The sequence below is a fragment of the Fringilla coelebs genome (genome assembly GCF_963513975.1).
Source record: "Fringilla coelebs genome assembly, chromosome: 2".
Classification (NCBI taxonomy): domain Eukaryota; kingdom Metazoa; phylum Chordata; class Aves; order Passeriformes; family Fringillidae; genus Fringilla; species Fringilla coelebs.
Genome location: NC_140029.1, coordinates 116,206,217 through 116,230,916, shown reverse-complemented (window position 1 = coordinate 116,230,916; position 24,700 = coordinate 116,206,217). Strand labels below are relative to the sequence as shown.

At 45.4% G+C, this 24,700-nt stretch overlaps 1 protein-coding gene across 1 annotated transcript in view; it reads right to left on the bottom strand.

The window, feature by feature from the left end:
* Positions 1-24,700, bottom strand: part of SCAF4 (SR-related CTD associated factor 4) — a 28,522-nt gene extending 3,822 nt beyond the window's left edge. Inside the window, exons 1-20 of the mRNA XM_084226452.1 lie at positions 24,594-24,700; positions 17,077-17,160; positions 16,465-16,509; positions 15,886-16,047; positions 13,650-13,785; positions 11,304-11,443; positions 10,645-10,821; positions 10,328-10,428; positions 9,786-9,833; positions 8,563-8,671; positions 8,108-8,275; positions 7,428-7,513; positions 6,545-6,735; positions 5,551-5,651; positions 4,474-4,587; positions 3,686-3,842; positions 2,743-2,897; positions 1,814-1,976; positions 1,639-1,719; positions 1,368-1,556 (exon numbers count right to left, since the gene is read on the bottom strand). Coding sequence (XP_084082578.1) covers positions 1,368-1,556; positions 1,639-1,719; positions 1,814-1,976; positions 2,743-2,897; positions 3,686-3,842; positions 4,474-4,587; positions 5,551-5,651; positions 6,545-6,735; positions 7,428-7,513; positions 8,108-8,275; positions 8,563-8,671; positions 9,786-9,833; positions 10,328-10,428; positions 10,645-10,821; positions 11,304-11,443; positions 13,650-13,785; positions 15,886-16,047; positions 16,465-16,509; positions 17,077-17,160; positions 24,594-24,623 — 2,437 coding nt within the window. The 5' untranslated portion in view covers positions 24,624-24,700. The remainder of the gene's footprint in view (positions 1-1,367; positions 1,557-1,638; positions 1,720-1,813; positions 1,977-2,742; positions 2,898-3,685; positions 3,843-4,473; positions 4,588-5,550; positions 5,652-6,544; positions 6,736-7,427; positions 7,514-8,107; positions 8,276-8,562; positions 8,672-9,785; positions 9,834-10,327; positions 10,429-10,644; positions 10,822-11,303; positions 11,444-13,649; positions 13,786-15,885; positions 16,048-16,464; positions 16,510-17,076; positions 17,161-24,593) is intronic.

Sequence of the window (24,700 nt, the reverse complement as noted above, 5' to 3'; positions counted from 1 at the left end):
AGCTCACGGATGCAGCACAACAGCAGCAGGGCTTCACTCCACTCTGAAGCTGCTGTTCTCCAACACTCTGCATGTTCTCCAGGGGGGAATGTGGCATCCTACAGCTAGAGCATTAAATACTGCCAGGGAATTCTGGAGAGAGGGCCCCTGTTGTCAGTCTGGTGGGGTTTTGCTGGAGTTTGCTACCGAATCTTTCAGAGCCTCATACATTCCAAAGACCAGGAATATCAAGTGCAGGTTGTGTTGTCCACGACAGTGAAACTCCAAAACTCTGTGCTACCTTTACAGGAAGTGTCATTCAGCAGGAAGGTGTGAATTTCTGAAATTCCTAACAAAATTCCCTGACTCCATGGTGTCACCACAGAGTTTCTTAAGCTGTTCTGTTTTGAAAGGGTCTTCTGTCAAGTTTTCAACATTAAGGATTCATAAATCATTAGTCATGGATGAAAAATTTAGCCCTCACATCCAATAGAGGAGTGAGCTCTCAGGGAGACAAATCTCTGATTCTCCTCAATGATCACTGAAAATTCTGGGCAGAAACCCACTAATACAAAATTAGCTTCATTCATTTATTAGGCTCTAATGTAGAGGCCTAAAATCCCCTAAATGCAGTAATATCACTAAAATTTGCACGTAACAAGTCTCTTGAGTAAATTCCTGACACTGGCCCATCCAAAGCCATCATAAAATAAGCATTTAGCAGAGTTCTGTAACAGTTCACACTCCCTTTCAAAACCTGACCAAGCTTGTATCATATTAGGAAAAGTAATTTATGCAACACACTCCCATTGCCCTGGGTTTGCTAGTCAGAAAAACATTTGGTAATATTTAAATAAAATATTCTTACAAAGGTTTCAAAACCTGTCCTACTGCAGGGCTGCATAAAAGCTTTTGGGATTCTGTTCCGTTAAAACAATTTATTCCATACATAACAAGAATGCATCCCATCCTCAGAGATTTCAAAAATACACTAAAAATAGTTTCTCTGCACGTTAATTTTGTATATCTGACTGTTGAGTCTAAAACCTGGTTTCCATGTCATACAGATGTGTTACTGTAAGTTCACTTTCTAGACTGTATAAACCTTCACTTGTTAAAAGTGGACAGCATCTGAATTTGTAACTTACACATCATGGCTTTGTTTCTTCAGAAAACAGATCTTCAGTAGTAAAAAATATTGACTGTTTCTTCTGTGCAAAACTAAGCCTTTAAAATTGATTTCAAAGCCAATAGCAGGACAGAAATTTCAACAAGTTGACAAGAATGTGCCTCCCTTTCCTCTGGACTGTGAGTGAGTAGCCAAATGAAAATGGTATTTAAAATGCAGGGAACAATGAAGTGCAGAACTTACCCAGGAGGGCACTTACCAAGGAGTGGAACAGCCTGGGTGACGGGAGCAGGGACATTGGTAGGTGCTACAGGAGGTGGAACAGTGCCATAAATTTTGGAAGTGTCAGTACTTTCAGCATTCCCTCTGCCTCCAGACACTACTGTTGGGATGGGATTTCCTACAGACGACTCCTTTGTAGTGTCCTCATTCCCACCAGTTGCTGTAGCTGAGGAAAAAGGCAAGGACACATTGAGCACCAGCCAGCAATTCCTGCAGCCTCCCTGCCTCCCACAGGGCCCAACACTTACAGTTTGGGATGTTCACTGCCGGAGTGTGCGGGACAGAGACCGGAGGAGTTATGGGAGGTGGTGGCCCGGGAGGAAGGAATCCTACAAAAAGCACAGCAGAGCCCTGAGTGCCCCCCTGGCACAGCCCCAGTGCAGCTCTGGGCCCAGCAGGGCCCGGGCTGGCACACCCACAAACCTGGAGGTAAATGTAGCGGGTTGAAGCCCGGCCGGAGGAACGGAGGCGGCGGCGGTGGCGGCACCCCGGGGGCAAATCCAGGAGGGGGGATTCCTAAAGGTGCTGTGAAAGCAGGGGGCTGGAGTGCACCAACCACGGGAGGCCCTGATGGATGGGGGGGAACCTAGGCAAAAGGAAAGGGAAAGATGGGTTACCCCAAGAGTGCCCCAATGACTCTGTCCTGTTGGGGATCTGTCTTTGTCCGGCTCCAGCAGGACATCTCAGCGACCCCAAATTCCTCTGCAACAAGGGGGCACTTGCACAAAAGATGCAGGAGCACTCCAGAACTCCCCTCACTGAAAATGCCAACACCAGCCCTGTGCACCTTTGTCATTGGAGAAGAATTTTCCTCTGAGCTACATGGGTACTACTGCGTGTCGGTAACGCACCTCCACACAGCCCCCACACAGTGCCTGGGATTTATCTGCACCCAGCATGATGAGTTTCCAGACAGGATCCACTGCAATGCTCACAACTTCAGAGCAACTCAAAACCTCTGCTTGTCTCTGTCTCAGTATCTGAGTTTGCACATTAGAGTGACTGGTGTTTCCTTTTCTTTTATTTTTGATTTATATCATACTCTGAATTTAAATTAGCTCCAATTTAAGGGATTCTACTATTTTAACACTGACAAGAAACTACTGATATAAAAGTAGTGGAGTATCTGCCAATAAGAAAAGCTTTTAGAGGAACATTAATTAATAAAACTACAAAAAAAAGCCAATCACAAAACCTGAAGATGCAATTCAGACCTTCTGTAACAAAGATTCTACTAGAGTGGTTTCTCTGTGACTGAGGGAACAGAGTTCCCATTCATGGCATTCCTTCCCTCTCTCCCCGAATTATTATTTAAAGTGAGTTTTTGTTTGTTTCTGTGGAACAGCTCTCACCTGTGGAGGAGGTACTGTTATTGGTGCAGGCATGGGAACAGGAATTGGGACAGGTAAAGCTTTGGGAATAGGTGACACTGGTTCATTGTGTGCAGCTTCTGCGCCTCCATTCTGAGCCACTTCATTTTCAGACTTCTTGGGAATTCCCTTCCACTCTGTCCAAAACAAAATCCCAACAGAGGTGGGTCAGACAAGCAGTGCCACGTGAAACATGCTTAGTCATGTTTACAAAAACGACCTCATTGAAAATACACAGGTAATAAGCAGCACAGAGCTAAGAAGCAATTATACAGTTTCTGACAATAAAAATTCCAAATTCATTTAAACACAGCAATCACTGAAAGAGCAAATAAACTCGTTCCTTTCAGTAGTCATTTAACAATCCTTTGCACTGACAGTGTTCATACACACCCAGGATTCTGTTACATTATCTGTGACAAAAACTGTAAGGCTCTTTGGGACAAGCTTTCAACAGGTCCATTCTACTGCTCTCAGGCAAGAAGGCAGCAGCTTTGCCACTAATTTGAGAACTCCTTTCTAAAAAACCCAACCTCTTCGAGTCTCAAACAAGGAAAAGGAGAATACAACTACAAAGAATTGCAGCAAAATAACAAAAATGTTAAATATAGCTTTAAACCTAATTTATGGAAGAAACAGCTCCTATTGTCTGTCAGAACTTCCTGGGAAAAGCCAGCTAAGCACAAAGAGGGATCAGTGAGGGGGCACTTTGGGAAAGGGAAAAGCACTGAGAGGACTGGAACGCACTGACATTATGCTCATGATTCATTACATTTCTGTTTAAAACACACAACTGATTTTTGTGTGTTCAGCATGAAGAGATGCCACAATTAGAGCACATAATCACCAGCTAATTGGGCAAACCAGACACAATGGCCAAACCCTGAAATAAAGGTTCAATATGAAGCATGCAGTAACACTCTACCTGGACTAAGGGTTTCGTTGTCCAGCATTCCTCCTTCACAGAAACTTTCCAGATCTTCAGGTTTCACTTTGTCCCACGGTATGTAAGTCACACCCAATTCTACATCCCAATACTGCTTGTAGTCTGGCTTTATTCCTTTATTCAGAGCCCAGGCAATCTTGGGAGGGGGAATATACAAATGGTCAGCAAAATGTTTCCATTTTAAAGAATTTAATATTTGATACTCACAAAACAGCATTTGAGGGTAAATGGTTCCTATTTCTTGGCATAACTCTTGCACATCATTTGTAAAAATGTATAAAGGCAGCTTCTTCTGATGATCCCCAGCCACTAAGATTAATTCCATTTCCTTTTGGAGGACAATGTCTCACTAATGTAACATTCTACAGAAGGAAGAACTTCACTAATTAATGCATATTTCCTTATTGATGAGTACTCTGTGTAGGATTATCATATGTAATGAAACTCTGTTAGGAGACAAATAACAGGCAGCAAGAAACACAGTGCCAGTCCCCTGTAATGAGCAGAAGGGCAGGCACCCTTTCTGTTGATTAGACAGATAATTATTGGCAATCTTTCAAGGAAACTGATACAAGGTTCCACTAATCCCACTACAGACCAGGAACAATAATCCTCAAAAACTAGTTCACTGATGTATTTTTCCAGGATTTTACAGACTATCATCTCCAGAACACACATGAGTCTGAAATACGCCATGCCCAGCAGAGACGAGGCAGGATGACAATAATTACAGCAGCTCTGGAAAGCCTGATGTTTTCGAGCAGTACCTTGATGGATTTCTGGTTGACTTTGAAGTTGCCTCGGCTCAGTTTCTGGAGGGCTCTGTTGGCATCTTGTCTGTGCACCATGACAATGTAGGCACATCCTCTGGGCGGTATCATCTGTGTGGGGTTTGAGGGAAAAAGTTCTTTTTGCAGGTAACAAACAGTGAAAGCCACACAAATGTTCAGTTACAGCAAGCTGGGACATTGGGGGTGCTCCAAAAAGGACAGTGCAAGTATGGAAGGAAATGTTAATTTAAGAGGCTAAGAAAGCCAGTATCTCCTGGAAATGGACATTTCTAGTGAACTGAAACTTCCACAACTTGTGAAAACCTCCAAAACTCTAAAATACAGCTGACTTTTGCATATTTAATTGTTTTTAATTGCTAAACAATAGCGTTCATGTAAATTCTAACATCTGGCAATTAGTTACTTTGTTGGAATGAACAACAGTATCCCCCTTCACTCTGCCAGCTGCACCTCCACATTCAGTTCTAGCTGCAGATTTGGAATAATTTTTATTTCTAAAGAATTTGAGGGAAAAACTCCTATGCTTTTTTACAAAATTTGGGAATAGGAAGAAAATTAGTCACTTATTTTTGTTTGTTTGAATGAATGAAGTTTTTGAAGTTACTGGAACAGCTGTAATTTATACATAAAATATCCTTAAATACAGCAAAATAAAACAATAGTTCTCTGTGTTTATGGCTAAAATGACAGAAGAGCAACAAGAACACCAGCTGAGAGTCCACGCTCCTATAATCAAATAAAATGAAGCAGCCAAGGAACTCAGAAACATGGGAGGTAATTCTGCAGCCATCAGCCTGCAGAGAAAGCAGAATTTTTATGAAAATGGGGTAATCATCTGCATTTTTATACTGCAGGAAACCAAAGCAGCTCCCTTCTTGTTTGTGTACAAGTCAGCCACACGATCTGAGTGCCCACACCGAAAACACAACACATGGGAAAAGAGAGGCCAGCTCTTTGGAATGTATCGGAAACGACTCTGCCTCACAGCAGCCTGGAGAGATGGTCTGCACCCAAACACATCAAAGCAGCTTTCACTGCACCTGTTCTACTCACATTGATGGACTCAATGGGGCCAAACTCCTCCAAGAGACTTCCCACATCCTGCTGAGTTGTCCTTTTGTCCAGCTGTCCTACCCAGAGTGTGGTACTGCAAACTAGAACCAAGAGTTAGCACAGGTGGTCAGAGCTCCTTACAGCACACATAACCAACACCCATCCCATGCTGAATCCAGGGCAATAACCAGGAAAGGAGCCCAAGGTATCCCCCAGGCTGCAGATTACTGCAGCAACATTGAGCACTCATCCAGGTTTTCCACCTGAGAGATACAGAACTGCAAACTTTGACAGCCAACATGACAGAACCTGGGAAAGGTGCTGGCAGCAGCACATCTCACAGCACTGCCAGGGAGCTTCCACTGAGCAGTTACCAGGGCTCTGCAGGCCTTTACACCCCCCTGGGACCATCACTCACCAAGATCTGGCTCTTGAAACACCTCAGGGTTTTGTCTCTCTTATATGAGAAAGAATGTTTTTAATTTTACTTGATGAGAAGATTCCACACTCCCAAGGAATATTCAGAATATAACTACTATGTTGGGTCTATAAACGCTGGCAAAGCCAGGATTATATCAGAAATCCAAACATCAGCCTGTGTGCTTTGCAGGTCAAATCTCCCTTTCAGGTTGGAGAGATACACAGGACTGAATAATTAGAAGAATTGTAATAATTTACAATTAACTCAAATCCTTTTTGTTCAATCTGCTTTACCTTCTATGCCTCGAAGGAAGGAAAAGAAAAACAAGGGGTTTCAGCTTTTTCATATTTTACAGCCAAAATATTTCAAACTCGGAGATACTCCAGAAATGCTAAATATGAGTAAAGAAGCACAGGGAAGTGTTGTGAAACTCCCACCAGGAATCACAGGGCAGTTAACTTTGGTTCTGTTTGGACGAGCCTTGGAAAGCACGAGAAGCAGCACGAAGCCCAAGGAACGCAGTGAGAACACGGGGCACGACGGGAAGGAGCAGCAGGAAGAGAAGACACTCACCGCTGACAGTCTCTGCCTTGATCTGGGGCAGCCCCTTGGAGCGGCGCTCCTTCTCCCGCTCGCGCTCGCGCCGCTCCTGGGAGCGGGACTTGGGCGAGCGCCGGCGCCGGTCGCGGGAGCGCGAGCGGGAGCGGCGGTGCCGCGAGCGCCGCGAGCGCGAGCCCGACCGCGAGCGTCTCCTCTTGGGGGACCTGTGGGAACCAGAGCCACGCTGCTCAGCGCCTGACACGCAGTCTCAGCTGTGCAACACCCAGAGGGCTCCCTCGGGAAGGCAACGCGTCAATCCAAGCTCGTTCACAGGCATTTAGAACCGCAAAAAATTTCACATCATTTACTAATTTTGTCCTGAAGCTGACCATCAAAACTGCGTCCACTTCAACACAGGGAAAGTTACACCTGCGTCAATGAGGCAATTTACTGCTTTTACTAAGAAAAATGATCATAAATAAATTCTGCCACTGAAATAGTATTTTGCATCATGTTCGAGTTCTAAACTACTCCAGGTGTGGAAGACCTTGTAAGCCTTCAAAGAAATCGTGTGGAGCTTGGTGAACAAGATGACTGGCAACTAAACAGAGAGTGGAGGCCAGATCAGCTTGGTCAGCTGGGATGTGACACATGGGCTCAGTGACACACAAAGTCACAGATCACAAATGTTTTAATAAGAAAAGTGTTTCAGAGCACAGGCAAAATTAAACTATCACATTCTGCCTCCCTAAAATTTACTCTGGACTGAAAGGCATGGAAGTTGCTCTCTCACAGTGAGAGAATTGCACAGATATCATATTTTCCCTAGAAGGGAGATGACTTTAGAGGGTCATATATCTTTAGAGTTGCTAATCTGCTTTTCATTCCTGCACTAAAAGAACTTCCACTCATTTACCTTGATGCAGATCTAGATCTTGATTTCCTACTGTCAGAAACATGCCGTTTTCCCTCCTGAATGGGAGGCTGTTCCACTTCCATATCCTAAAACGTGAAATTGACAGGTGTTAGGGGTGAGCAGGACAAGCATTTTATTTCTTTTTATGCTCAGACTAAATTAACAGCACTGAAAGTATATTGAATATTCAAATGTATGAAATTAAAGAGTAATGTGACTCAAAAGCTTCACTCTGTGGTCACTAGCAGGGAGAGGGTCCAGTATTGCATGTATTTAACACACCCACTGAAAAGGCACCATAGGAATAATTTACACAATTCCCATTTTCAATTTGCAAGTTACTGGTTTTCCACATTCCACCCCATTTCAGCAACACCTGCATCTCCACAGAATATGATTTTATTCCTTAAGATCAGTCAGTTGATTATTCTCCATCATCAAAATCCCAGGCAAAGTGAGATCTGCTGCAACTTTTCTCCAAGATGTTATAAGAAATTACTTTAAGCCTGAAGTATGCAGAAGACAGGAAAGGGCTAAGTCCTGGAGCTGTCCAATTGTCTCTCAGCAGAGCCAACCTCATAGCCATCCTGACATTTCTGCTCCAGGACAATCCACACACATTTGGGAAAGACATGCATGAGAGCATCTGAGTCGGTCTGCTCACTGCAAGGGCTGCTCACCTGCTGGTGGGGTTTCTGCAGGTGTGGCTCAGCCTGGACTGGGAAGGGAGACTGGAAAGTTGGCTGCACTGGTGCTGCTGGAGGCATCACTGGCTGAGCCATGGGTGGGAACTGGGGGGTGGGCAGGAGACCAAAGCCTGGCATTTGCCCATTCGGAGGAAGGGGCACCTTGGGAGAAGAAAAAAGAGAGAATTCCAGCTAGGAGAAGGAATCACATTTGCTTTCCCAGCAGGCTCAAGTAAAGTTTTATGTCTGCTCAAAAGTCGCAACAGAAGATGTGGGAAAGATGAAGCAGGCCAAGCATTTGGGTGCAGAAGTGACAATCTTGTCCTTCAAAGCCTCACTAGGACATTCCCTCTTCACCAGAAGGAAAACCACTTCCTTCCTGCTGCACCAAAGAAAACAGCAAAGCATGGACAGCACAACAGGGGGATAAGGGAAAAGCCTGGGGTTACCTGGTGCCGCATCGGATCCTGCTGCATTCCCATCATCCGCTGCTGAAAAGGATCCATATTTGGGAGCTGAGGAAACACTGGCTGTTGCATGCCTTCTCCTGGAAACCCACTAAAACCAGGAATATTTTGGTGAGACGAGTCAGTAGATGCACACATTTGTCTTTATTTTACAGATTTCTATGCACATTTACACATTCTTGCTGTTATTTTAGACAGAACAATCATCTTTGCTATGATCCCGTTTCCAACGAAAAAAGAAAAGAAAGAAAGAGTGGCTTCCTGATCTTTTCTCCACACTAAGAGCAGTCCTTTCACATTTAAAGAAATGCTACACAAAGGTTAGAGCCTCTCTCGCCCCTGTACTTATATGAGCTTGCTGAAGATCTCGGCCTACAGAAATATTTCAGGAAGGTTTTCTGCCTTAGGCTCATTCTCTTCCTTTGCAGCTCCTCTTTTGGGAACAAAAGAAGCAATGCTTTTCTCCTCAAGGAGAAGAAACTGGCTGTACTTTTACTGTAAGAAAACACTTTGGTTTGGGAGGAAATAGGGCAGAGTAGAAGGGGGTGGGTATCACATGAGGATTATTACAGTGATGCCCATCACTTCCTGATTCAACACACAGAATGGACAGTGCTCAGGGAATTCTGGAGGTCTGTGCAGGTAACAGGACCTGCTTGCAGGATGCAGCAGCCTGTGCAAGAAACTCAGCAGGATTTCAGGGGGATAAAGGAATTTGATGGTGATGGGAATGGAACTTTGCAGTGTCTGAAGACAATTCTGAAAAGATTCTGGACAGATCAGTATTTTATAGAGAGATTTACTGAGCTTGCATGCCCCAGACTGGGAGCACTGGAATGCCACCCTCAGGGACACCCTGCCCAGCTGTGAGGCACTAAGGACAGAGGCCCTGAAGCACTCCCTACAGAACATAAACATGCCCCCAAGCCTCCAGCTGGGCAGACACAAGCAGTGCCTATGACCTACCTCATCCTCCTGTACTCCAGAGCTCCATCTGCATTCTAAGGCAAATACTATCCATTTCCTTCAGAGACCCTGAATGAGCTACTACTGGTGGACATAAAGTGCTCAAGGTGAGAGACACAGTCAGAAAGCTGATGACAGAGTTAGTGGTTCTGGTTTTGAGAGCAGGCTTTAGATGCAGATACAGAGAGTGAGACATGGGGCCACGTACTGAAGCAGGGAAAAAAGAAATATGGACTAACCCCGGCATTGAGCACCATCCAGCCTGTGCACTGAATGAGAGAGAGGTCCTGTGGAAAAAACTGGGATGTGGTCATGTCATTCCAGACTTTATCATAATGTATAGCAAAAGGGAAACAGGAGCCTGAGCTCGCTTGTGTGGGGACAGAACGTTTGCCAACATAAAACCGTAAAGCCAATTTTCATTTCTTGAATACTATAAACGATCACAACGTTTGGAAGAGCAGCTTTTCCCCAGCCAGTAAAGCAATCCAGCTGATCCAGTGATGCCCTGACACCCTCTGATGTACTGTAAAAACATGGAACTCATCCTGCAACCAAAACTGAGCTTTTCTCTACAGAACACAGCCCTCCACCAATGAAGCAACACCATCACCAAAGTAACAGGACACAAAAATCACCCCACCAAAACCTGTTAACAGTGTTTCAGATTTGGACTGTAGCAGTTAAAACACTGAGCTAACTCAGAATTTTCATCTACTTTCTAACCTAAAAAATGTTTTAGGACCAAGACTTCTTAGCTTTATTATGACACAGAACTTACAAAGCTGGCTGAGACACTGCAGGGGAAGGAGCTGAATCTTCTTTCTTTGAATCTTCCACAGCTTCTGGTTCATCATCGTAGTCAAACCGATCTAGCAGCTTCTGAAAGAAACCACATCAGCACAACTATTTTTTCTGTATCTTACCCAATTGGCAGCCAAAATATCTGTTATTATCACATTCTTACAACTGATCTAAGCTCTGAAACTAAAGACAAGGTTAGAATTGGGGAAAAACAGAGATCTATATTGCAATACAAAATAAAAACTGTCCAAAACCAGATTTCTCCAGCTTCAGAAAATGCAAACCAAGACTTACTTTGTCAAATGATGTTTTCTGCTCAGGTGCTGTGAAAGCAGCTTTCTGCTCTGGGGGCTGTGCTGCTGTGGTTTTCAGCTGAGCAGTAATAGCTTGAACCTGAGCCATCACAGTGTTGTCTATGACCGGTGACTGGGGCTTCTGAGGCTGCTGGAAGGTCTGCAGGATTTGCTGCAGCTACAGAAACAGAGACAAAATGAAGTCAATGTTCTCATATAAACACCAAGTATTGAAAGAGTTGTAGGATATAAATTTCATGTCAATGCAGACTGTGGCAGGGGACAAACACAGCAACAACCTGACTGAACTGTGGAGCATTAACAGCAAAGACCACGAGTCCTTTTTTAAGTATTTTGGTGGCAAAATTCAGTAGATCCCAACATTGCAGTGTTCAGGCCCTTCAACACAGCAAAAATTTGAATTCCTCATTTTCTTTGAGATATTCCACTTGTTCCAGAAACCCTGTTACTGCATCAATTTGTAACTAATTACTTAGGCACTGAGTATCATCAAATCTCACAACTATTGGATGGAAGAATTTAAATACTCTACCCCATCAAAGACCTTTGGGAAGCTCTTTTGCTTCAAACCCAGGCTGTGAATGCAACCATTTCCCCTCATTTCACACAGGAACTGAAGGGGATCAGTGAGCAGGTTACCTGTTGTCCTTGTGTTGTCTGGAACAGCTGGGCTACAGCTGCAAAGGCATCGGAGCTGGGCAGCTGTGGCACGGCGGGCACCGAGTTCGCGGTCACTTGCGGCGGCTCCGAGGGAACCTTGGCCGGAGGGGGCGGCGAGCCTGGGGGTTTCAGGAACACAGGAAGGGCTGTGTGACTCCACAACGTCCCTCTTCTCCCCACAGCAAGTGTCTGCTGCCTGCACCCCCTATTTATCCCAAGAGGGCCTAGTTACAGCACCCCAGCTAGACTTTCTGTTCCTTCTGCCATGAACTGCTCCGCTCGCTGCTCACACCTGCACCTGGGATGCACTGAGACAGAAAAGCTGATCCCACACGGAATTTCAGCTCCCAGCTCCACGTTTGTAGCTGTGCAGGTTTAGGAAAGCTCTCACCACTCAACCAGCATTAGGCAGTGAGCTTCAATACCCTGAACATGGAGGCCCTGCTTCCACAGGCCTGGGCTCATCCTTTTGGATCAACCATCTCATGGCTCACTGGAAGAGCAGCTGAGTTTCTCTCAGTATTTTCCAACAGTAACTGAACTTTTGCAGACAAGTCTGGCAATAATTAAAGGTTTTTAAGGATTACTTCAGAGGCAGTTTTCTTTGATAAAGTTTGTTCACATGTCCCTTTTGCATGTGCACATGCCACATCAGCAGTTGATGGATAAATCCTCCCACCAGGAAAATGATATTTACTCATTTTTCCAGGAAAACACTCACAACTGTGAGATCACAATTTAAGACATACTGCTGGTGTTCCCATTCTCTCTGCCTTATATGACAACACCTTTTTTAATAAACGTCTTGCCAGTACCAAGTAAATTAGCAATAATCCCATCAATTCCTACATACTGTGAGTAACTATTGTTCACCAGATCTGTTTTAATGGACATAATAAAGCTGTACAAGGAGTGAGTTAAAAAAAACTCCACAGACAGAAATATTTAGTTTGAAACACTAAGCAAACATGTTTGCCTTGCAATAGCAACTCCTTTAAAGCCCTTCCTCTGTTTGCACTTCAAATAACTCCAGTGTTGACAGGCAGCAAGCACAGGCAAATGTGTTGAATAATACTTTCCCAGAAGTGAAACGCAACATAAAAATAAAGCAAAAAGGTATGTGTTGTTTTTAAATATAAAGTAACTCCTCAATTATTTCCTGAATATATTCAGCAGGATATTTGCTTGCTCAAGGGAGAAAATCTGCATTTCTCTCTGTCTTTATGGGCGAAACAGACCCTACTTCACATACTGCATTAATATATTTACTATTATTATTCATTAGCATATTTATTGCAGGGCCAAATTACCCCCTCTGGTGCATCTGAGTAACCTCACTGAAGATCTCTGCAGAAGGCAGCCAACCTGTTCACCACTACTGAGTAGAGAGCGAGCTGGCCGTGTCCCTCACCTGTCCCAAAATTTAACTGTACAGGTGTCAAGGCATTCCCCGGCCCTGGCAGGTTCAGAAAGCCTTTAACGGGATACACTTCCCTGCACACAGCTGGAGATGATTTCACTGTTTTGCTGTCTCTCACCACCCCTCACTCCCTCCGCTCCATTTTCCCAGTCCTACTCCATGAGCACAGTAAATAAGGAGGTTACCACAGCTCAGTGTGAAACATGAGTGCAGAGCCAAAAGCTGCTCTCTGCAGAAAGCAGGAATTGTGGAATGCATATTCCCTGGAAGCTCGCTCCTGGCTCTGCTGTGGCACTAAATAGGTCAGTGCAGGCACTGTGGGCAGGCTGGCACTGCTGGGCTCTGCAGGTCGGCGCTCCTCAGCCAGCAGCCCGTGCAAAATCCCAGGCACCAATGTTCTCTTTGAGAACCTGCATGTGGAACACCAGCCCAAGACTTCCAGGGCTGCACACTCAGGCACTGGCAGCTGCTGCTTCCAGCTACTAAGCTGACTGAAAGGAAGATGAAGCTCTTTAACATCTAAGATTCCACTTATTTACCTGGATTCTGGCATTAAAATAATGACATCAGAATTATAAAATTGAGAAATCGCATAAAAATATTCCAAGGCAAAAGAAACAAGAGTATCTGTTTAAGAGGGCACACTGAAGTCACCTGTATCTATATGTACACATGCATATACACATGATAAACATTCAATGTATTTCCCAAGTCAGTATTCACATGCTGATAATTTCTGAAGTACAGTATCAGCACTTATTTAAAATGAGTTTGGCCGCTCAGTGTGACAAAGCTGACTTTATTGCTATGCCACTGCTGGAACTAAGAGCAGACACTTTGTGCTGAAGGCAAACAAGCTGTTGCCATTTGCCCTTTGAGAGCAGAAGTTAAAATGTCATTCCTACCTTCATTGTTAGTAGCATTCTCTGCCATGGGTGCAGTGGCACTGGTTCCTGCTGCCATATCCAACAGAGGCTGAATTATTTCAATTTTAAATACTCCATTTTTCTGCCAGAGGTTCAGAACACGAACTATTTTACTCTGTTGAAACAAAAGGAAGCACCAATGCTGAATCCAGCTTTCTGAAGTCACCATTTTATCTTCTGTATGCAGAGAAGGTTTGAACAGCACGTGGCATAATCACACCAATTTAACAAACCCCGTGTCGTGACAGACGACAGCAACACCTTTGAACTGGCAAAGATAAAAAACTGCCAACTTATTTTACTGTCAAAGCAACCTGTGACATTTCCCTAAAACTCTTCTGGCCAGTCAGAAATCCAGGTGTAATCCTGGTACAATCCAGGACATCATTTCAGCCCCACATCTACACAGGGATGAAACAACCAACCCACGTGACCAAAAAGAGAAAAGGAAGATGAGCTGGAAAGCCTTCATGAAGAGAGGGACAGTCAGACCAGAAATTGCTACCACAACACTTTGATTGAGGGTTCCTTGCTTGGTATTATGCCTAACCCAACCAATTCCATGTTGAGGCCAGAAACTGCATCTCCATCATTATCCAAAAGATGAGGAAAGCAAGTGGGAAACATCCTCACTGATCACTGCAGGATTAATTTAGATTCTCTGATTGTCAGCTGTTATTTTAAGCTCCTTTTTTTTTTGACATGAAGAACAATGCAGCTTCCAGGAACAAGTGGGAAGTTGGCCATTCCTTCTTCAGCCCAGCATTCAAACAAAAATGTCTCAGTAGCTGTGCTGCTTCAGCTGGAACATGCAAGCAGGTAGAGGGCAGAACACATGTTGTATTGCTGTCCTTTCTGCAGACTTAGTCATTCACTTGCACACATAGAAGCTTTAAGTACCTTTTAGCTCAAATGAATTGATTCTGCTCTTTCACCGTGACTCACTTATATACACCCATGTAAATTCACCTCTAACTAAGTGATTGAAGAATTTTACAAAATGTTTGCTAAAATAACATCAATTACAGAGAAACCTGAAATGTCTATTTTTAAGTAACATTTTGGTCTAACTTTAAAACAGCAGCATTTTTTTGCTTTGGGTATTCTAGCTCTCCAGAGAACTTGAAAATTATATAAAGGCCAAAAAATGGGCAAAAGTAATACTCTCATTTTCAGTCACATACTAATTTTACAGAAAGGCTGTTTAAAAAAGTAAAGGTAGCATTATCCTCCTCAGATATCCCTCACAATTGCTGTGTATCTGCACATCAGGGTATTTATTTTAGGAACTAGAACTTCATTAAAGCAACTGTGTTTTAAATAATAATATTCCCTATTTCAAGTAATTCCATGAAGGAGATGGACAGTCTCATTCACTCAGGTGAACAAAATGGTAATGCAGAAACAGAAAGGAGAAGGGACAGCTCCGTTTCACAGGCTAGCAACCCAGGAGCTCCCAAATATCAGCTTCAATGCCTGAAGGTCTAAATGTTCTACATCAGAAAACTTCAGAGCATCAAAGCCTTTCAAAAGCTTATTTAGAGATTTAAGAGAGGAAGTCAGGTAGAAAAAGAGTATTTCACTTCTACAAGGAGAAAGGGAGTAGGTGATTTTCTGGAAACCAACTGGCAGCTTCTAAAACACACTTCTCTTGGGTGTCTCAAAACTGCTCTGACAGAGGTCACAAAAACCATCTTCTCTGGACCATCAGGGATTCACACCACTTTCTGAGCCTCTGTTCTACCAAAAAGTACAGCAGAACTAAGAAAAATGAGGCCTCAGACCAGCCCTGACAGTGGAGAGCACCAACAAAACTCAAGTATGGGATTGGAAAAGACTGAAGCAATCAACATGATGATTTCTTAGAAAACATTTCTGAACAGAATGGTCTCTGCCTACAAAACCAAAGCTTCTCCTGCACTGCTGTCTTATTGTGGCAGACACTGCCTTCCAAAGGAAGTTCTGAAGGAGCCTCAAGAAGAACTTTTGGCACACTCAGACACACTGCTGAAGTGTCTGCATAGGCAAAACGAAACCGATGAGGTCAGGCAAACTACATCTATTAACTTGAATTTGCATTTAGCTGCCACCTTTGATAACCCTCAGCAGCAGTCACTACCAGGGTCAGAGAGAACCCCCAAACCACTGCCACAGCAGCGCAAGCACCAAGGCAGCACCCATCAGTGCCCAGCGACACCTGAAGGGCTCGTCCTACCTTGTCTTCAGATGGACACAGATACAAATACTGGAATGTGGCAGTAATATTCTTCGAGAATCTTGGCCCAAAGACATCCTTGTCGGTTCCGAACTGGTGCCGGGACTGCCGCACGATGGAGTCGATGACGTACAAGCCCGGGACTTTGTACTCCGGCTTGCACTGCAAACAGCACAAAGATCCCCAGTCAGGCAGGGGAACAGCCCCTCAGAGCTCGCTGCAAACCTGCTCTGGGGCTGAAACACTGCTCTGCAGCCCAGCCCCTGCTCCTCCTGCCCGGGCAAGCATCAACACTCATTCTCTGCAAATACCTATTGTCTTAGTGATGATTCGTGTCAAGTTCAGCACCTCCGGGTGCCTCCCCAGCTGCTGCCGAGGGAAGGTGGGAAATCTCACCATTTACTGCTTTCCTCCCCTCCTTAATGTATTATGGAAAACTACAATGTGGAACTTACACAGACAACAAACCAGTTCCTCCCTCAATCCCTAAGGAACAAGCCTTGCTGGTTATTTACTAACATTACTAGCAATATCTAGCAAAGCATATCAATAAATTTGGGGGTTTTTTTTACTTTTTACCTTTTTGATAAACTTCTCCACAATCTGGACAACATGCTTGTAGAGCTGGAAAATAAATGCATCCATTTATTTATCATGTCCTCAGCAGTGGCACATCATTTTAGAAGCTTTTTAACTCTTTGTGCTTACTACCATTTCGGAAAGGCTACAGAACGTTACAGTCACATTCCAAAAAGCAGAATGCTCCCAAACAGAAAAAATATTCTATGGGGGAAACCCAGAACCAAGCCAGAAGTGTGTCAGTGTGCACACAAGGCACAGAGCTTGCCAAGTATTAGTGAAAGCTTCCTGGATTTACTTTCTCTGCAATCCACACTGGTTTCACACGTTAAGGTGCAGTTGCATCCTGCAATATTCAGTTTTATTACACAAAATCACAACACTCGAGTGGGCGCAGCATGAAAAAGCCACGACTCAAAGAAATCAAGCTGGCATTTTGCTCCTAGTCCAAAACCAAGGGATGATATTCACCACCCACTTGTTTCTAGACAACAGCCTTAACAGCAACTAGAATAAACCATCCCCCAAGCTGAGATTGGGAAATCCTGAGTATTTACTTACAAGTGAAATAATAGAGCATTGCTGTTTCATCTTTGTTTTGTTGTACTTTACCTTAATAGCTTTAATGGCAGCTTTTGTGATGAGAATCATCTTTGCTCGGGAAATAGGAGGTTTCATCTCCATCAGTGAGAAGAGCTAAACAGAGAAAACAAACATTAGAAATGCATGGTGAAGTTCAGCAATTAAGCAAAAACAACATTTCAGGTGGGTGATTTGATTCCTGCCACCCCACACTGTGCATGGCCACGCTGCTGGCTGGCCCTAGGAGAAGTGGCTGCTTCACAAAGCCAAGGAAAGCAGCATTTACCAGGTTACTGCTAAACAGAACTGCTTCAACTGCTCTGCACACTTGGCTGCCCGACCCTCCAAATGGCTCCCAGGGGAAAAGTTCACTCCTCAAGGAGAACCTTTGCAGAAGTTATAGATATTATATGAAGTTTATAGAGGTTTATATGAAGTACACAGAAGTTATGTGTCATCTTTATAGGTGACATTGACCATAACTGAAAATAAGCATTAGCTCCACGTTTCAGAAACTGAGGGAAACCAGACCTGCACACAGAGACGGACACAGAAAGCCGAGCATACCCACATAATTGTTTTTACCTTGAAACATTCCTCACAAATCACAGAAAAAATTGGTTTGTGTTACATAATTTCATTTTTGTCTTCATCATGAAGAAAAAATTGAGCCCTTGAATGTGAGTAAAAAATGTCATCAATTATTTGCCGCACAGCAAAGTAAGAGAATCAAAGTGTCTTCATTTGTCAGTGTAATGGAAAGTAAGATGTCATTTAAAACTTTGTCTCTTATGTTATTAATAAAGTTACAAGATACTGGTGAAGTGACCAACTTACACAGATTTATCCACTGTCTCAGTTAAGGGAAAAAACCATCAATGAAGGAGATAAAAAAACTGGCCACATACTCAGAGAAAAGGGAAGTGCTAACAGGGCTTTGAGCTGTACAAAAGGAACCCTTACACCCAGAACACACCAAGAACAGGAAATTTACTTTCTTATTTTGTTTTTACTTTCTTAATTTGATTCCTATGCCAGGAGACAGGAAAGAAGAAAAACTGTCCTTGCAGACAGTGGTAGCCACATGCCTTTTCCAATACCAACACAAGACCATGATTTTTCATTATTCATCCCCACAAAATGCAAATTCTTGTGCCAAAACGTTGGGGTTTTAAAGCCATTTCAGCTGTAAGAGATACTTCAGCTAACATCACTGCTTGCTGAGAAATCACAGTATGGACAAATAAAAACTGCCAGATAAAACACAGAAGGAGAGAGAGCTCTGTGAGCTGATAGGGGCTTTTTAAAAAATCTTGTTTTCAATTTAGACTTAAGTGCTTTAGAATTAAGTGCAGAGACTCCTGATGAACAAAGTCAGTGCTATTATTAAAACTCAGGAAAATCTGTCTGAAGAGGTAATGAAAGGGGGAAAAAATCCAAACCCCAACACTCACAAACAAACCACCAGAAGGCTCAAAAACTGAGATGGGGGAGGAAGAAAAAGAGCCAGCATTACAGCAGGCACTCCATATCCCTCCTTTACTGGTGGAGAAGCAACTGGCTCCTCCAGGAAAGGCTCCAGTCCCATAGAAAAAGAACAAAGGAGCTGGTGTGGAAGCACTGCTTTGATGTTTGTATTTCAGGAACACAAGGAGAGACCCCAAGGAAACTGGAAGAGCTCAGAGCAGGGCCCAAGGTGACAAGAAACGAGTGCAGCAAAATAATAAAAAGAAATGTCTTAAAAGTATCCCAAGCAGGACATTGCAACTGGGGGAAACACAGAAAAAAATAAAAATCCAAGGACACACAAACTGCCACGGAGTGAAGGCACATATACATGAGTGTCCCTATCTATGTATCTATCTATCTATGTTTCTATCTATCCATCCATCCATCCTGCTCTTTTCACCCTCTCCCATCACCTCTTGGAATTTAACCTCAGAATTTTGCTCCTTTTTTTGAAATTACCTAAGATATTAGAACACCAAATAACTATTCATAGTCAATTTTTATGTAATTCTTCGTATGTTACATGTGTCAACACCTTGTTTTAGAGATGGCTACAGCTAAAATTTAGCTCCCTTCCCTTAGGTTCCTTTGTGGCTTCTCCCTGCTGGAAGAGGGAGCTGCTCAGAAGACACCCAGGTATTTCCAGTTGCATTTGTTCAATTAGACCTGGATCTTCTTTCACACACATTTCCCAAACCAATACACAAAACAGTCACCCAAGCACTATTTATAGAGGGCTGTTTAACAATAATACATCCAGTTTCTCATGATCAGCTCAAGGAACAACTTGGACACAAAAACTTACACTCAATTACCAAAAAAAAAAAGTATGCAACAAAGGCAAAGAAAATTTACAGCTTGAGGATTTCCAAAGTCCTGCCTCACAACAGGAACCTGTGCCTGGAATGCTGTGACCTGCTAGAAATGACTTTCTGCTTTTACTGCCCCTAACTGCCTGTTTACAGGATGTTGATACAAAAGAAGGAGAGGTGTTCAAGGGTATTAAACTCAGGCCACAGTACAAAATATGGATTTAAGAGTATTTCTGGGTGCTTCTCCCAGCAGGACGGAAGTGCACGGTAAAGTATCCACAAAGCCAGGGATGCAAAAGGCAGAAAATTCACCTGCTCAATTTCAGGCTAAAAATGCTATGAAACCACAGCAGGACAGCAAAAGGGAGACCAAGCACAGAGTGACTGTGCCCAAATGCAGAATGAGAGCGAAATACAGGAGCTTCACATGGGACAGAGTGAAAAGAGGCCTTTCAGCTCCCACTGTGCCACTGCTCCAGCCCAGGAGCCCCCTGAGGTGCAGGTAATGACACAAGGAACAGGGCGCTGATGGCCTTTACCTCTCAGTCTTTTCAGCAGCAAATTACTAATTTCTCTCATTCTATAATTAATGCCTTTTGATGGTTTAGTTTACATGGAAACCTGAGAACCAGGAGGTTTTAAAGTAAAGGGGAGAAGTGCTACTTTAAAATTTACCCAGCTTGATGTATGATCTTAAGAGTAACTGTTTTTACGGTGAGGTAACACAGTAGAAGCACCTTTTAGGACTTGAACTGACTTTCTTGGCTTTGCCCTCTTGCTCAAGCGTCTGTGCCATAAAAAGGTGTCTTTATTTACAAATAAAGAGATGTGAGCCCATTTTATACTCACTAAACAAACCCCAGAGCACAGCAGCTGCACGAAGAGGAAGGAGCAAGGGCTACTGAACCAGACAGTGGTTAGTGATTAGTGGATATCAAGCACCCAGGTCATTGTCAGGACAACTCATTCAACCTCCCCTTCTCCAATTTCCAGAGCAGTCTAACACGCCCTCAACCATTCCAACATGCCTTAGGTGTCCAACAACCCTTCCCAAAGCAGGTTCCACATTCATTCACTGTCTTTTGGAATGTATTTTATTCACGCATTTAGAAACCACCTGACCCAGCCAACCACCAGCGACTTACAGACATAACTGCAGTTTCTTGTTCCTGTACAGAATCAAAGGCCTTGTGGAGGACATGACCAACAAGCCTAGATATTGCACTATTTTGTTAACAAAATACCTTTATTGCTAATGCATGACCAGACCTCTAAAAGTAATTCTGTCACTCTGTACATTTTCCTTCCCCTATAAAAGCCACTGATTCCTTTCCTCTTCAGGCCCCCGTTCTTCCTTAAGGGAAGGAGAAGGATCTGTTGCTAAGCTGTATCTCAGAGGATAAATGCAAGTTTGAAATGCTTGACCACCAGCTGTGAAGCACAGCAAGTATTAGGTGCTGCTGAAGGTAAGAGAACACCGTAACATCCAGAGCTGTCAGGCTGCATTCCTTGGAAAATAAAGTGAGATTTGATTTTGACCAGATATGACCCCCAGGCAATGAAGCTCAGCAGCACTTCATGAACTAAGCTACTTCTGTGGCCTAGAAAGACCATTCACAAATCCTGAATCACTGGGGAGAAACATCTTCACAAAAGATACTCATATGAAAATGACATCATGCAAGTGCACAGAATGGAGTTTTGTTTCCTACTCATGTGCTCTGGAAACGCAGCTTTGGGGATCAGCGCAGGGCTCTTTTGTCCAGCACATCTCCTGGAAAGCTGCTTGTCTCACTGCTTCTTACCAGGAATCCCTACCAGAATGTCACAGCTTCCAGTGCTCCTGCAAACAAGTTCAGGGCAGAGGAAAGAGATTCCAGACAGACACTGGTAGTTGTGTCCTTCTCCTTTTCCGTGCCTCACTGGGGATCCTGAGCTCCAGGAACTGCTGGAGAACCACTGGGAAGGATATCCTGCTAACCTCTATTTATAGCTCCTCAGGATGGAGGGGAAGGCTGTCACCAACGGGCAAAATAAGTCCTGCCATTGGCAGAAAACAGCCACACTGGATCCAAACCCCAACTGTCCAGTGCTCTAAGGATGGGCACACAGCAAAAGGGAACGTGCAGCTCCAGCTTTAGTGAATGATGTGCATTACTCAACACAAATAAAAGATTACAAAACAGGAAAGTCGACTTTATTCTACTTCCAGCAGCAAGATCGTGAAAAAAAAATTATTTCTAACTTCTACAACCAGTAAACTGTGCCTCAAGTTTTCCAGATTAGAGAAAAAGACAGGCATCCCTATAAACATGCCAAGGATTTATATGGCAGATGTGTGGGTTGAGTGGGGGTTTTTTGTTTGTGTTTTGGGGGTGTGATTTTTAAATTCTTTTTTTCAAAGAAGAATGTTTCTTGTTTTCTTAAAACCATAAAAAGTTCTGTCCCATTATCCAGTTACCTTTTGTGATTTATTTATACTGTATCATTACTGTAACATAACATATACACCTAACAGCACATGAATTGTAACTCGTGAAAGTAAACTCCTCAGAGAACACTCTCCACTACAGACCTGTCAAATCCCACATATTCAGCTGGCAGCACCTGCTCAAACTACAGCTGCAGGAAAAAAGGCAGCCAATACACAACCCCTGCATGCTCCTGTAGAAACACGAGGACTTGGAAGAGGATGTTTATTGGCAAAGCTGCATTCAAAATGCAGGTCCAAAGAACAGGATTGGCAATGGCACCACAATCCAACACAAATTACGCAACCCAGGGGCTCCCACCCCCTGCCACAGCCAAACTCACTTCTCTCTCTCCCCAAGCCCTTCTGCCCAAGAGGAGACACCAAGCCCACAGCTTAGGGGACACCAGGTTTACAGCCACACTTTGAACTTGGCCCTCCCACCATCTGAGAAGTTGCCACCAACACCAAACCCACCCAAACACCCCCAATGACAGGACCGCCTGATGGAGTGAGAGGCATTTCCTCTTTCAGGCAGAGTGGCCAAGAGCTGGCAGGTGCCACCTCCAAGGAATCAACTCTAGCACCCACGGCAAGTGCAGCACCAAACTGCAGCTGGATTAGCCATGGTAAAACTGCAGTTTTCCCTGGCTGCAGTGGCACTGTACAGGCAGCAAGTGCAGGAATTCCAGGCCTGCAGGGTATTCTGTATTCTTGTAGGGTATTCTGTAGCTGCCCCATCCTCACTGCTGAAGCCGTTCCCCTCCCAATAAAAGAATTAACTCTTCAGTGGGCTGGGAGTGGCACCCTGAAGGCCTCACAAATGAGCCCTCCCAGGCCGAGCAGCCCGTGCTATCCCACCACTGTGGGAACAACACCCAGAGCTTTGGTCCAAGAGCTCTGTCCCTGAGAAAGGCCAGAAAGGAACAATACCTGCCCGTAAATCTGACCCCCCTCACAGCTCGCGTCAGCCCGTGCCGTTGTGCGTGCACACTCCAGGCAACAAGTGCAAAAGGAAAGGGACCAGTCTAGAGCTGGACTTTATGCTCCGCACAGCAGCACAAGCACGGCTGCTGAGAGGGAACAGGGCAGGAAGCACACAGCCCCTGAAGTTATTCACGTGCTGCTTTACACACCAGCAGCTCCACGGAAGCACTCGGGCGTAGCAAGGACTGCAAACAGGGATTTCAGCGAGTGCACTCCTCTCCCCCAGATCCAGCTGAAACCCAGTGCTTTGCCCTTCTGCAGCCCCACACCAGGATTGCACTCAGCATTCCCAAGCGCACCGAGGGAAGGCATCCCACCGTTCCTGCGTGGAGAGGAAGAGGTAGGGATCCAAACATGCCCGTTGCCAGGACACGGGCTGGTCACGGGATCCCCGAAGCACTGAGGGTACTGTTTGTTGACACTGCCTGCACCACTCAGGTCTGGCAGCAGCACTGCTCTGCCAGGACCACTGCTCATACTGAGGCAGGAAATCAAGAATATTGCTGCTCCCTCTTTCTATCAACACTGAAAATGGCACAGCACGCTGTTTTCATTTTTTGGGGAAGGTGCCTTTGCACCTGCCATCCCACTGGTTCAGGGCTGCACAAAACCCCCAAAACACTGGCAAATCAACAAACCACTAACAGGAGCTGCACGCCATCCACTTTCCCTTTGATCTTGCACGGTTTTGGTACGGATGAGGGCATTCCCAGGTGCGTGTATGACAAAGCCTCGCAGAGAGTGAGCCTCACACAGCCTGAGTCCATCACAGAGAGGCAGCTGCCATTTCTCCCGTTTCTGTTCAACAGGCAGGCGCAGCCACCCAGCCTCCAACACGAACCTGGCAACAGGCTCTGGCTCAGCTTTACGTGACTTTCTGTCCACGGAGGGTCTGCAAAGCCACACTGCCCAACTGAGGCAGAAGTACAACTAACAGCAATTAATAATCGTATTGAAGTCACGTGTCAAAACTTTATACAGCAGAGGCTGGACTGAGTTGCTATATATTACGCAAAAAACAACCACGGTCCTCTTTGCTTCCAACTCTCTCGGCTGACTAAGAAATAAAAAAAAAACCAAACCAAAACCAGAAGAAGACAGGGAGGGACCTTCTGTGCGGTAGGAAAGGCGAGTAAACGCCTTCCAACCTGTCCAGTGCCCGGAACTGGGATCGACCCCGAGTCCCATTCCAGGCGCCGTTCCCACGGCGGGACGAGCCCCCTCCCACGGCTCCCTGCCTCTGCAGCCTCTGCCCGTGCCTCCGCCTCGCACCGCGGCTCTCTCGCCAAGCCACTACCGGGAAAGGCCGGTCCCGGAGCGCGGCTTCCCCGGCTCCCGAGCAGCACACACGGCCGGGGGCGCCGCGTGACAGCGAGCCCGCCGGGGCACCCTGCGATCCGGCCCGGGATCCCGCTGTGCGCCGCTGCCCGGAGGAAAGCGAGGGAGCGGCGAGAGGACGGAGGCGGGCGGGGAGGCCCAGAGCTCCCTCCAACGCCTCCCGCCGCGCAGGCCCGGCCCGGCCCGGCCCGGCCCGCGCGGGGCCTCGCGGAGCGGCGGCTGAACGGCCCGGCCGCGCTCGCCTCCATTTTCCCCCGAAGCAGCGCTCTCTGCCCGGCGGCGGGCACGGGCCGCCGCTCCCCGCGCAGGCCGCAGGCGGCGGGGCCGGGCCCGGCCGGAAGCGCGGGGAGCTGGGGGACGCGATGGCGGCCGCCGTGTCTCCCCCCCCCGCGCCGCGGCCCGCGCTTCGCCGCCCGCTCCCCGGCTCCCACCTCTTGGTTGAAGGCGTTCACGGCCTCCATGTCGGCGCTGGCGGCGGGAGGCGGCGGGAAGGCGGCGGGCGGGGCGGGAGGGCGGCGCGGCAGGGCCGGTCGGTGCC